The 14,653-nt window shown below is 33.1% G+C and overlaps 1 protein-coding gene across 4 annotated transcripts; it reads right to left on the bottom strand.

The window, feature by feature from the left end:
• Positions 1 to 337: 337 nt before the first annotated feature.
• Positions 338 to 8,747, bottom strand: LOC107843353. Of its 4 annotated transcripts, none has more exons than XM_016687594.2 (7): positions 8,141 to 8,747; positions 7,604 to 7,714; positions 4,307 to 4,375; positions 3,791 to 3,922; positions 1,039 to 1,116; positions 823 to 945; positions 338 to 739 (listed from the first exon to the last, which is right to left on the bottom strand). In XM_016687594.2, the coding sequence occupies exons 1-7, from the start codon at positions 8,348 to 8,350 to the stop codon at positions 557 to 559; spliced, it is 906 nt and encodes a 301-aa protein (XP_016543080.2). In that variant the 5' UTR covers positions 8,351 to 8,747; the 3' UTR covers positions 338 to 556. The 4 variants fall into 4 exon arrangements, with proteins under 4 accessions (XP_016543080.2, XP_016543081.2, XP_047254538.1 ...); XM_016687595.2 differs by having other exon boundaries at positions 826 to 945; positions 8,141 to 8,737; XM_047398582.1 differs by having other exon boundaries at positions 4,307 to 4,408; positions 8,141 to 8,636.
• Positions 8,748 to 14,653: the final 5,906 nt, after the last annotated feature.

Below are 14,653 nucleotides of genomic sequence, written 5' to 3'. Positions count from 1 at the left end.
ATTATTTGGACTCTGGCAAAAATCCCTCACTTTAGATTTGTCTCCCTGGGATAGGAAGCATAATTGGATACCAGAGTCCAATATGCGTACAGAACACCAGGTGAGAAACCAAAAAGAAATTTAAAAAATTGGATATCCCACAGACAACAAGTGTAGATTCGGGCAATAAGCGGACAAAAGGTGATATATTTGGTACAAATAAACAGGACTGTCCTATTGAAAATGTTGGCACAACACCTATACCTCAATCCCAAGAACGTCCATGTTATCCCATTCAAACTCATGTTTCTGAAATATTATTTTATATAATATAAATTTCGTAATAAAAATGAAAAAGTACTAGAAGTTCTCTACTTTTTTTACTGGTAAATAAATCTCTAACAAGATTAGAAGACTCATTGAAAGTAAACGTACATGACATGTAAATTGCCGAAGATGGCGGCAGAGAAACAAAAATCTCATGGACACAAGAAGAGAATTACAGTTTTCCTGTCTCTCATCAAACTGCACTATAAAGGGAGAAAAGAAAGAGGAGGAAAAAGGAACTTCACCATCATTATAGCTCTCCCTTACCAGTTTTAGAACTCTTCTTCCATTGTGCTTTCTTCGCTGCCCACCACTTTCTCACCCTGTAGGATACTCTGTTAGCGTGTTTCTTCAGAGTCTGGCTTGCGTCCTCAATTCCCTTTGTGATCTGTTGCTTCCAATCAGTCTTCTGGCTTTCTTTAATAACCTTTCCCTGCAGAGAATTTCCATAACAATTGCGCACTTTTGATTGATTTAAAAGGAGTCTGGCATAAAAGACTACTCGTATGTACGTACCACCTTTGACGGGAAGCTTCCTTCGTCATCATCGTCATCTTCATCAGCATCTTCACCACCAAACCTTTGGTTCATCAAATCTTCCCTGGAATACATTTGCATACCAGGGGCTCCAGGCATATCCTGAAGGCAAAATGTTGTAAATTTCAAATTCTGAGTCACGGGCATTATATAGAAAGAAATCATGCCGCTGACACTCATGATAAAGAAAATTACCTGCATGGATCGCATTAGCTTTTCCATTTCAGCCTCTTTTGAGGACTTTGCAATAAAAGGTTCTCCCGGAGCTCTATTCTGAAGCAAAAGAAGAAAGAATCACCAAACTATGAACGGGAAAGCTAATCTTATTGCTTATTGAACTGCTAAGTCAAGAATTTATCACAGAATCTGCTATACTATGCTTAGAAGAATAAACAGCCTGCAGCCAAATAATTATGAATCGGTGAGACACATTCTTCAAGGGGAGAAATTCATTATTAAGGGTTGCAAGGCACAAAAGCAGATTTCAGATGCCTTCCTGTTTCCAAGTTAAAGGATCTATATTATAATTAACATAACTTTACATAATAATGGTATGCCTCTAGCCCAACACTTCCAAAAGGTTTTCGTCCATTTAATTAGCACCTTGCCATATTGCACCGCCTATGACCGTATTTTCATAGTGGCAGTCGTATTTTTAGACTCTTGAATGATGAGGGGGATAGAGACATTGTGTTAGGGGAGCTGGAGTACTTAGAGGAGTGCCGTGATTTCAGTTATTGTAGACGTTTTAAGGTGGAGGAGGTCAGAAAGGCTATTCGCATGATGCGAAGGGGGAGGGCGACGGGGCCTGACGAGAGTCCAATGGATATTTGGAAGTTTACTGACGGGGTTGGTTTAAGGTGGTTGACTAAATTGTTTAACGAGATTTTCAAGACTGCGAAAATGCTCGAGGCTTGGAGATGGAGTACTATATTCCTTTATATAAGAACAAAAGTGACATCCAGAGTTGCAACAATTATAGGGGTATTAAGTTGCTGAGTCACACTATGAAGTTTTGGGAAAGGGTGGTCGAGCGGAGGTTGAGGAGGATAGTGTATTTCGGAGAATCAGTTTGGATTTATGCCCGGTCGCTCGACGATAGAGGCAATTCACCTGGTGCGGAGGCTGGTGGAACAGTATAGGGAAAGGAAGAGGAACTTACATATGGTGCTCATCGACCTGGAGAAGGCGTACGACAAAGTCCCTAGGGAGGTTCTTTGGAGATGCTTAGAGGTGTGTGGGGTCCTGATGGAGTAAATCAGATCGATTAAGGACATGTATAATGGAGTAAAGACTCAGGTGAGGACGGCGGGAGGAGATTCAAAGCATTTTCCTATCTTGCAGGGTTGCATCAGGGATCAACTCTTAACTCGTTTTTGTTTGCTTTGGTGATGGATGTGTTGACGTATTCAAGGAGAGGTGCCTTGGTGTATGTTTTTTGTAGATGATGTAGTTTTGATTGATGAGACCGAGGGGCCGGGCCCGGGGATGATAAATTGGAGGTTTGGAGACAAACCGTTGAGTCTAAAGGGTTCAAATTGAGTAGGACCAAAACAGAGGATATGGAATGCAAGTTTAACGACTTAGGCAGGAGAATAAAGTGGTAGTAAGGTTGGATTCCGTTTGTAAAAGGGATAGTTTTAAGTATCTCGAGTCTATGATTCAGGGGAATGGGGAGATTGACGAGGAGGTCTCCCACCGTATTGGGGCAGGATGGATGAAATGGACGCTCGCCTCGGGAGTGTTGTATGATAAGAAGGTGCCGCCCAAGCTTACAGGCAAATTCTACAGAGTGGCAGTTCGTCCGGCCATGTTGTCTGGAGCGGAGTGTTCGCCAGTCAAGAACTCTCACATTCAAAAATTGAAGGTTGCGGAAATGTGGATGTTGCGTTGGATGTGTAGGCTTACTATGGGAGATAGGGTTAGGAGTGGCTCTGGTGGAGACAAGATGCGGGAAGTAAGGCTGAGATGGTTCAGGCATGTGATGAGGAGGGGCACGGATGCCCCAGTTCGTAGTTGTGAGAGGCTAGCTTTGGATGGTTTCAGGCGGGGTAGGGGTAGGCCGAAGAAATAATGGAGAGAGGTGATTAGACGTAACATGAAACAGTTACAGCTTACTGAGGACATGACCCTAGATAGAAAGGTATGGAGGACGCAAATTAGGTTAAAAGGCTAGTGCATGTGGGTGAGTCTTAGCCAGTAGTTAGGAGAGCTTTGGAGTAGCCGGGCTGGTAGTCTTAGGGCTGTGTCCATAGGTTGGAGCTGCAAGTAGGAGGGTATGGGGGTGGTGGGTGCCTTTGGTTCATTAGTGTAAGGTATTACTTTGTGGGTGTCTTATTTCTGTTATTCCATCTTGTTTCATGCTTTATTATGAATTTGTTTACTATTCTTTGTCTTGAGCCGGGAGTTTATCGGAAACAACCCCTCTACTTCTCCGGAGGTAGTGGTATGGACTGCGTACATTTTACCCTCCCCAGACCCCACTATGTGGTAATACACTGGGTTTGTTGGTGTTGGCGTTGTATTCTTGAGATGTAGTCTCTCAGTACAGCTAGCAACCAATTTTTATTTCTCCCCAAAAAGAAAGCAAAACATTACACGTATAATTTGTCATCACATCACTCACACATACTCCTGTGTATCAAATATTTTGAAACAGTACGTGCTCAAGCACAGGTCACTCTTCCTACATTTGAATTGCTGTCACAAACCAACTATGTGTCTGATAGACGATGCAGTGTAGCAATTGAAGCTTACAACAAAAGATGAAAACATTCTGGGCTGCGGTCTGTCTTCCATGACTAAAGAAAAGGACTATGTGCTATACTATTACAAAACCAAATAACAGTGGAGCCAGAGGACATGACAAAGAAGAAGAAAAGCACAGAAATCCTGATAGAGGATGAATGTACTGGTTAAACCTCAGTGTCATAAAGAATGACATTACCTTAGGAACTGGAGGTGGTGCCTTACTACAAGCTTTGGTCAAATCCTTGCAAAGGAAACTTTTCAAAGAATCAAGATCTGGTTTGGTTTTATATAAATATTCTGCCACATCCGTATCAGAATAATCCATGACCTGCAAAATATGAAGAAAGATAATTGCTGCTAGAAAATAGTTTGCATGCCTTACTGAAGACAGCGACAAATAGCACTTATTCACAAAACAAGCTATACTGAAGCCAAAAGAAAAGAAAAATCAAGAGCAACAAGCAAAATGCTGTCAATCTATTAACATAGGAAGACAATGAGTATGGATATCATTATAAATGTAATCAAATCATAATTGCACAAGGAGAGGAAATTGGGCAGGAGATGAGTTCTTTATTTGGAGAAAAGGTTAAGAAAAGGGCTTCCGTAGCTGCAGACTTTTATGAACTTGCAACCTCTTTAAGCATTCATGAAACCAGTATTTGTTTGCATCACTGCTAACACCAAATATACAATAAGTAGAACAACTTACATCTTGACAAGCACGCTCTACTGTTTTGCATTCTGAATTGCATTGTCCTTCAGAGTCTTGTTCAACCAGCTGAACATTGGCAATGTCAAATAAGAATCCTCTCTGAGATATATAAACTGAACTTGATGTCCACCATCAGAACTTCAATAATTCTATCAAATTAAAAGCTACACTGTTCAAGTAATAACATAGAAATACTGAGTTAAACGACAGAGTCGTAATTGTGGGCTAAGAAGGCCTAAGGCAAGGAGATCCTATGGCCATGGAATATTTAATGCATTAATACATAATTGTTTTACTAATGATCTTTGAATATGTTGCAGGGTTGACAAGATTTCTACAAGATTGATGCTTCACTGTTTTGAGCATTTATCTGAAGTCCACCATGATTTCAAAGATACACTGATAGCTGATTTCATTTCTCAGTAGGGATGATGCCCGTCATCAATTACTTATATATGCCCCTATCCTCTAGGAAACTGACGATCAGACAAAATTGCCTCAAGATGAGGTGCTGGACTTCCAGATTTCTATCTTATGGGGGTAGAGTTCAACTTATCAAGAGTGTCCTGCTTGAAGGCAAACAAATTCGTACTTCCAAGGAAAGTCCTAGCATATGAAGGAACTTCTTGTGGAATGGCTGTAACAGGATACGCGATGCAAACCAAAATCTGTTGGACTAAACATTCTCAATTTCTTTAAATGGAACAAAGCTGCCATCAGTAAGCTGTTATGGGCAGTCTCTATGAAGAAAGACAAGCTACGGGTTCAGTGGCTCCACAACTATTACATAAAGGGCAGAAGTTTGGGTAGCATGGTGTTAAAAGTTGCTTTAAGGAATAATCCACGTGATTTATCTTTTATTTTTCTCCAACTTTTTTACCTACAACTCCTAGTCAAATTAGGATTTTTATTTTTGGTAGGAAACTGATTAGTTATTATTTTTTATATCAAATAGGTTTTCTTTTATGGTAAGTTTAATCTATTTTTGGTTGTAATAGCACTATTTAAGGAGGAGTTGATAATCAATAATATGGACCTTTTACCATAAAAGAAAAATAAACTTCTCTGCGTCTCTTCTCTTCTAACTCATCTCTATTTTTAAAACCAACAATTGGTATCACAGCTACTTTCCTTAAGGGACCTGTGAGTGTGAGTGAAGAGATGGATTCTGAAAATAGTTTTTCACGAATGGCTCCACCCGTTTTTTTATGGTGAAAATTATCAATTATGGGCCGTGAGAATGGAGACTTACTTGGAGGCTCTTGATCTATGAGAAGCTGTGGAAGATGATTATAAAATTAATCCGCTGCCAAATAATCCCACCACAGCCCAAATCAAGAGTCACAAGGAAAAGAAAATCACGAAGTCTAAGGCAAAGGCAACTCTGTTTGCTTCCGTTTCAACAACTATTTTTATAAGAATTATGTTTCTTACATCACCAAAAGAAATTTGGGATTATCTGAAGAAAGAATACGCTGGAGATGAAAGAATTCGAGGAATGCAATTACTGAATTTCATAAGAGAGTTCGAGTTGCAGAGAATGAAAGACTCTGAGCCAGTAAAAGAGTATTCGGACAGATTACTTGGCATTGTTAACAAGGTAAGATTACTAGGCACTGAATTTAAAGATTCAAGAATTGTTCAAAAAATTCTTGTTATAGTGCTTGAAAGATATGAAGCATGTATAACTACCTTGAAAAATACGCATGATCTGTCTAAAATTACCTTGGCAGATTTGTTAATTCTTTTCAGGCACTGGAACAAAGAAAACTTATGAGGCAAGATGGTATGGTTGAAAGAGTCTTAGTAGCCAACCATAAAACTCAAAGAAGGGGTAAAAATTAAAAAATTATCCACATTGTGAGCACCGTGGAAAAATGGGTCATCCACCATGTAGATGTTGGAAAAGGCCAGACGCAAAGTGCATCAAGCGCAATCAACTTGGCCATGAAGCAATGATTTGCAAAGCAAATTTGAGAACCATGAAGCAGATGCACGTATGGTCAATGAAGAAGATAAAGAAAAAGACCATCTTTTTGTTGCAACATGTATCTCAAGTAAGGTTTCAACAAATTTTTGGTTGATTGATAGCGGTTGCACCAACCACATTCCTTCAACAAGATTCTGGTCACCATTTTCTTAAAAGTTGCTTTAAAGAATAATACACGTGATTTATTTTTTATTTTTCTCCAACTTTTTTACATACAACTCCTAGTCAAATTAGGATTTTTATTTTTTGTAGGAAATTGATTAGTTATTATTTTTGATATCGAAAAGGTTTTTTTTATCGTAAGTTTAATCTATTTTTGGTTGTAATAGTGTTATTCAAGGAGGAGTTGATGATCAACAATATGAACCTTTTACCAGAAAAGAAAAATAAACTTTTCTGCGTCTCTTCTCTTCTAACTCATCTTTATTTTTAAAACCAACACATGGGAACTCCAAAGCAGGCCAGTTGGATAGTGATCTGGAAAATCATTGATGCTAGAGACTGGCTACAGAATCCCGGCTCGGCAAACACACACAACATTATAGTTTAATAAACGTTTAAACTGATAATCCAAAAAGATCCTATTGATGACCCAAAATCATCTCGAAATACATCTTTTCCCGGGTTGGGTTTTTGGGAATAAGGTATTACTACAATGTCCAAACTCAATAACGTCATTAAAATTTGAGTTTCTTAGATATATAGTTAGTCGTACTACTAATTTTTTTGATAACCTTGGTGTCCGGGCCAGCTTACGCGCTACTAATTACAAACTCAATTCTGCTATTTCTTCTCTACGCTTAAACCTAGCCTAATTAAATGAAGTCAAAGCATGGACGTGAAGATCTTGATCACCACCTACAACTACGCGCATTAAAAATGTTATAAGAATGAGTTGGGACATGGACATTACAGAAGCTAGACTTCAACGTCTTTGAATTTGCTTCTGCTTGTACTCTGTCTAGACTTTATGTATGAATTGGATGTGTACATAGATATGTTAATGTTGCCAGCAGCCCAATTAGTAGAAGCTACACTGATTATATACCAACAGTTAAATGTTGGACCCTCATTGCAGCTCATTTTGTTTTACCAAAACACGATTATTTTTACATCAGATTACTACTTATAACATACAAATATATTGGCTGAACACTTTGAGATTTAACACCCACCGCTTAAAATTCCTGGCCTGCCACTGTATAGCAACCAGCCCAATTCACCAAAAAGAAGTTAAAAAAGATAAAGAAGATGGACGAAGACATTATATAAATAAAAAGAAAGATGCATTGTAGAAATCTTACCTCCAACCTGTCTCCTTGTTCAACTATATCAATTTTAAGAATCCAATCAGCTTCCAGCTTCTTTAAATTACATACATTCTCTGAAATCTCTATTATCTGATACTCCGAGATCTGACATCATCAAACCATATCCATTGCATCATTGCATCAGACAAACAACAAAAACAACATACCCAGTTAAATCCCACAAAGTGGGATCCAAGGAAGGTATAGTGTACGCAAACCTTACCACTACCTCTCGGAGGTAGAGAGGCTGTTTGCGAAAGACCCTCGGCTCAAGTGAAGCAAATCAAAGTACTAATTAAAATAAACAACTAAAGTGAAGCGAAACATGACAACTAACAGCAAAGTTGTGCCATCAACACAAGGTCCGATCACCAAAACATAGTAAACATTACATGATATCACATACCACAACCCAAACTGCATCAGAAAAAAAAAACAACAACAAAAACAAACTCCAAGAAAAAACAATTGTTTCAATCACTTTTCTGAATTCTAATCCATTGAACACCAAAATATACGAGGTAAGTGTACCTTCTTAGGAGAGATCTCATCTTGTTTATTCTGAACATGATGGTATAACTGATACGCCAGCTTCTCACACACCTGACATTTTATATACGGTATGTCTTCTTTTCTGGCTACTCCTACTGCTTTCTTTGAGCAGTCAACAATCGGAAACCATAATGTTATCACCATCAAAGATAACAAGAACAACAACCCAACCTTATCAAATTTCTCCATTATAACGTCTTAAAATTATTCAATGCTATTATATATATGCAATTAATTAGGGCCGGCCGTTTGATCGGTTCGATTTTTCGGTTAGGTTAAAAAGCGTTAACCGAAAACAAACTGAAATAAATTTTTCAATATGAGATCAACAAATATTTGTCTAATGCAACTGTATGAAAAAGATTTCAGATTTGAAAAATGAGCGTGTGCATCTGTGGAGTTTAGGGATTTTGCTAAGTCAGAAGTGAGAGTGTGCAAGATATTGGGGTTAGGCAATCTATAAATTAATACTTATAATTTATTTTTATTTTTATTTTTTTGACAAAAAGGATACTTTATATGAAAAATTACATTATTCGTATCTCTATCTATAACTAGTTGGCTACCACCGTGGTACGCATGACTCATATATAATTCTATCATTTAATTAAATTCTTCATTTGTTTGGTTAATAAATTTCTAGTTAGACATATATTATTATATTCAGATTAATGAAATTTGTATAAGAATATTTTAAATTATTAATATGACATTCATGTAATTTCGAAAGTCAATCAATTCCTTTTTACTTTTCATATAGTAATTATGAAATATAATAAAATATTGGCAAAATGACCTTCTGGACCCCTGTACTATGTCGGTTTTGTAAATTGGACACTTCTATTTACATGTTTGTCATCTGGACCCCTGAACACACTAAAAACTAACATTTTAAACCCTTTTTTGGTAAGTGTAACATACTCTCCCACGTCAGCTGCCATATCAGCTGACACACCTGCCACGTCATTTTAAAAAAAAATATTACATTAAATTTCAAGTAATTTTTAAAATGCTACATAACAAATTAAATATTAAAATTAATTTAATTAAATAAGAAAAAATTATAAATTGTAGAAAAATTTGAATAATCATGTTTTTATTTTTGCTCACAAATTAAACATCAAATCCATTTCAAATAATTAAAATTCTTCTCCAACTAATTTAAGTTTTTAACTATATATTCATATATACAAACATAATAAATTTTTTATTTTTAAATTTTAATATTTTTAACAAATTCACAAAAAGTTTAATTTTTTTCAAGCGAAATTCACTAATTTTTTTCAATATTCACTATCACTCACTTTCAATTTAAATATAAATGTTATTCCCCAAAAAAATAAATTTCAAATTTAATTTTTAATTTAAAAAATGAAAAGAATTGAATTGAGAGGGAAAATTAAAATAAAAATAAAAAGTGAACGTGGGGGGGAGGGGGCTGGAAGAGTGTTGGGGTGGGATGTAGGAGATGGAAGGGGCTGGGGTGGGATGGAGCTGGGGCTGGGAGGGGTATAGAGGCTGGGGGTGGGGTGGGGAGGGGCTGGGTAGGGTGAGGGGTGGGGACGGGCTGGGGTGGGGATGGGGAAGGGCTAGACGGGTGTTGGGGTAGGGTAGGGGGCTGGGGGTGGGGTGGGACGGGGCTGGATGGGTTGTGGGGGTGGGGACGAGTTGGGGTGGGGAGGGAAAAATATTTTTATTTTTTTAAAATTTTTAAAAATACTTTTAAAATTTTATAAATATTTTTAAATGTTTAAAAATATTTTTAAATTAAAAAAGATTGAGAAAAAAAAGGACCCTCTTTTTTTAAAAAAAAATATTTTTAAATAATTTTTGAATTTTAAAAATATTTTAAAATTATTTTTAAATTTTTAAAAATATTTTTAAATTTAAAAAGATGGAGGGAAAAAAGGACCCTTTTTTATTTTTTTAATATTTTTTTATTTTTTAAAATTATTTTAATGTAAAATTGGCCAAAAATTGACCCCTACTCGCACCCAGGTGAGTGGCTACACTCTTTTTGTCCTAGTCACCATGACCTTGCCACATAGGCAAGGTTAACAGTTAAAGGGTGCAAAATATTGCTTTTTGATGGGTTCAAAGGTCCAGATGACAAACATGTAAGTAGAAGTGTCCAACTTACAAAACCGACATAGTATAGGGATCCAGAAGGTCATTTTCCTAAAATATTTTAAGTTAGTTAATTCTTGTAATTGAGAATACCTTTTATGTAATTTTCAAATAAAACATGATACTCTTTCTGTCCAAACTTTTGAGACACTGATAGTCAATTATATTTTAAAAATAATTTAAGTTTTTAATTATTGAGATTTATAATAGTTTTTTTCTATTTCAATTTAAGTGACATTGATATAATTTCGAGAGTCAATCAAATATTTATATCCTTTAAATTTTTTAAGTTATTAATTATTGTGATTAATATTTTTATTTACGTATTTTTTGCTATATATAACAGATTAATTATTTTTTAGATATTTTAAGTTGTTAAATATTATAATTTATTATGTATTTTTCTTGAATATATAACAGATTAATAATTTTTTTAGATATTTTCAATTATTAACTATTGTAATCTATAATACTTTTTATGTAATTTTCAAATAATATATGTTACTCTCCTTGTCCAAACTTTTGTGGCATTGATGGTCAATTATGTTTTTAAAATAATTTATTTTTTTAATTATTGTGATTTATATTTTTTTTTCTATTCTAATTTAATTAGCACAATGTTTAGATGACCATAATAATTAATTAAGAATAATACAGTACAAACATGTCTTAAATGACTTATAACAACTAATTAGAAGTGTTATAGCAAAATTACTATAAAAATATCTATTAAAAAAATTAAGTGGACTTCATATAAGACGTCAAGTTAATTTAATATTAAATATTATCAATTTTTTAATACTTATATGACTTATAATAATTAATTAGGGATGATATATTAAAATATTGTTGAAGTAGTTGAAGCAAACATGTAATAAATGTCTTTTTTATTTTATTTATTAAATATAATTAATATTTTTAATATGTAAATGGTATATAACAATTAATTAAAAATGATATAGTAAAATTACGGAGTAAGCACGTCAAATGACGGCAAGCAGGAATGTCAACGGTGTGGTGTGTGCTTCACCTGCCACACCATGACTTCTTATATAGGAGATTGTATAATCTATAATCTATCTATAATTTACATCTATATCTATATTTATAATCTATAATTTATATCTATATCTATTCTATATATGTAATCTATAATATATTAAAAGTGTGAAGACTCTTAAAATACAAAAATGCTTTAAACTTTTTGCTCATTTTTGCAAGAGATAAAATCGTCTTTTTACTATTTTTATCAAATTATAATAATACATTTATAATAAATAATCTTTGAAAAATAAACAACAGAACTTATTTCAAACTAAATTATAGCAAAAGTCTGATAAAACTGTCTATTTTTGGACTTTTTTTTTTGATTTCTCATCCGGTGTTCGGTACCCACATTGGAGCCCGACTAATTTGGATTTGCGCCGTGTAGAGCCCCACTTGTAAGGGTCCTAACAAAATAAAAACTAACTTATTCTTGGAAAGTAAAAGACTACGATTAATCTATAATCTATATCTATAATATATTAAAAGTGTGAAGACCCTTGGAAAATTGATTTGAACCTTTTACCCTTATTAAAAAAAAATTTCTTTAGACAAAACTGTCTTTTCACTATTTTTTAATTTATTATTTAATTATTTTTTATTATATTAACTAGACTTCCTAAAATATATGAGAATCCCAAAACATGTGGCAGGAGAATTAATTAATATTTTATTTCTGCTAGACTACCTAAAAATATATGAGACTTCTAAAATATATGGTAGAAAAATTAATTAAGAAAATACTTTTATAAATATTGAGATATATGTTAAACTAGAGAATAAACTGATTTGCCTATTGGGAGAATATGATTGATGCTTATCTAACTTGATTCGATTGCAGTTCTGCGGATGTTTGATTTCCAACCCTCAACTTCTTCATTATTTTTATCAGTATAATAGAATTCAACATGTGTATCTATAATCTTTCTCTATATATAATCTATAATCTATATTTATAATCTATAAACTATAATCTATAATCTATAATTTATATTTATAATCTATATATATAATCTATAATATATTAAAAGTGTATAGACCTTAGAAAATTGATTTGAATGTTTTGTCTTTCATTAAAAGACTCCACAATAGACAAAACTGTCATTTACTATTTTTAAAAATTATTATATATTATTTACTGTTTATTCAACTTTAGGTTTTAATGTTAGATTAAAATTTCTTTACACAAATTACTTTTACTTTTCTTTATTTGAATTTATCTCTTTAGGTTTAGAGTCATATTAGTAGTATTGCCGCGGTAGGTTTACGGCACTTTATTATTAGCATTAGAAAAGTAGGTTGTTAAATTGTCAAATTGAAGTTCTAATTAAGGTCATACAATTCTGCAAGGAAAGAAACTATTTTACCCCTTGTTATATATAAATTCAATTGCTAATTAAGAATAATACATTGATCTCTGTTTATTTTCTCCATTCTGCATAACACTTTTTTTCGTTAGTTTATTGATCTTAATTTCTTATATTCTTTCTCCATTCTGCATAACACTTTTTTTCGTTAGTTTATTGATCTTAATTTCTTATATTCTTTTATTGCATTTTTATCTACAATTATGTTATATTTAATCATTCGTCTTATATTTTTAAAATATATTATATTAACCTTTATCATATGTTGTTTTCTTAGTTTAATTTAACTTATTTTACTCACCTTTATATTACTAGGATATTATATTGGAGATGCACGTCTTTGGATGGTGATGCAAAAATGTCTTCAGAATTTTTTGGTTAGTATTACTGGTAAAACATTATTTTCTGTCCATAGCATAAATAAATGCAATAATCATGTTTATATATGTTGTTTTTTCATTTGGAGTTTGGTAATTGCATATTGAATTGGAGATAGACTAATTTAATTTTGCGTCATGTAAGATTTATTGTGAGAAGCGCTCCCTAAACTCGAAACAAAACCTTTTATTAAGGAAAGAGCAATTCTATCCACTGGACCGTATTCTTTGGTGATCGTATTAAAGCAGATGGATCATGTTATGATTGGTCAATATTATTGGATGCATTAGCTGATTATACAAACCAATTGTATTTGCACCCAGTGTGTTAGAATATACACTTTAATTAGGTCGATTACATACTTGGTTTTGTTATGGTTGGTTACTAAAACGAAGAAGCTTGATAACAACAAATATGAAAGCGAGATTCCGAACAAGATTTGCTAATTTCTTTCAAGTAGTTTACTTCTAACAAATATGAAAGCGAGATTCCGAACAAGATTTGCTAATTTCTTTCAAGTAGTTTACTTCTAATAAAATATTGAAATTTGGTAGGCGTTTGGCCATGAAAATGAAAAAGTTTTGAAATTAGAGTTATATTTCAAGTTGTGTTTGAACATGAATATAAATTGGAGTAATTTTTGAATTTGATGGTAGAAGTGGAAGTAAAAAAAGTGAAATTGTGAGTTTTTATAGCCAAAAAGAAATTCAGGAATAAATAAATATTCTTCAGACCCAAACCAGATTGCAATATTACTTAAACTTATGTAACACATATACATTCTATAATGTTCTATTTTTTTAAGGCAACACATAGTTATTCAAGTTGATTTAGTGGTAAAAATATAGCGTTGTTACCCTCTTGATAAATGCTTTATACTTTTCTCGAATTGTAACTTTTAGGTAGTCATCTTGCTTTATCATTTATAGAGTTTGTAAATGTAGTTAAGAGTTATTTATTGATTCAATATATTTATGGTTTATAATGATAATAATAAATAAATCAAAAGAAAATATATAGAAAATTAATATGGATAGATTCTTTTTGTTGTATATGAAATAAAAGAGTCCTAAAAAAATATAATAATAGGATAAGAGTCGTAACACACAAATCCCTAAAGTTGAAGTGTTCAAGCCTTTTCAATTTACCACCATTACAATATTGTGAGCAAATGAGAAATCCTTTTGGGTATCTCCATCTCAGCTATGTCTTCCAAGAACCCTTCTCAGTTTTTTCGTATATATAATTTTAATATTGACTAACGTGATATACACGTGCAAAGCACGTACGTTAAACTAGTATATTAAAAGTGTGAAGACTCTTAGAAAAATGATTTGAACGTTTTGCCCTTAATTAAAAGATTTCACAATAAACAAAATCATCTTTTTATTAAATTTCTTCAATTATTATATCTTGTATTATTTATTATTAGCCATAATAAATATGTAAGATTAACTTTTGAATTAGAATTCAATATCAATTAAAATATTATTACACGTCGTATTTTCATTATTTAGATTTATTATCCACTTTAGGTTAGGACTATTCTACCAAAATTATCACTTTAGGTTAATTA

This window comes from Capsicum annuum, chromosome 10, assembly GCF_002878395.1.
Source record: "Capsicum annuum cultivar UCD-10X-F1 chromosome 10, UCD10Xv1.1, whole genome shotgun sequence".
Lineage (NCBI taxonomy): Eukaryota > Viridiplantae > Streptophyta > Magnoliopsida > Solanales > Solanaceae > Capsicum > Capsicum annuum.
The sequence above is the reverse complement of the archived record's forward strand: the minus strand, read 5'-3'. Positions and strand labels throughout refer to the sequence as shown.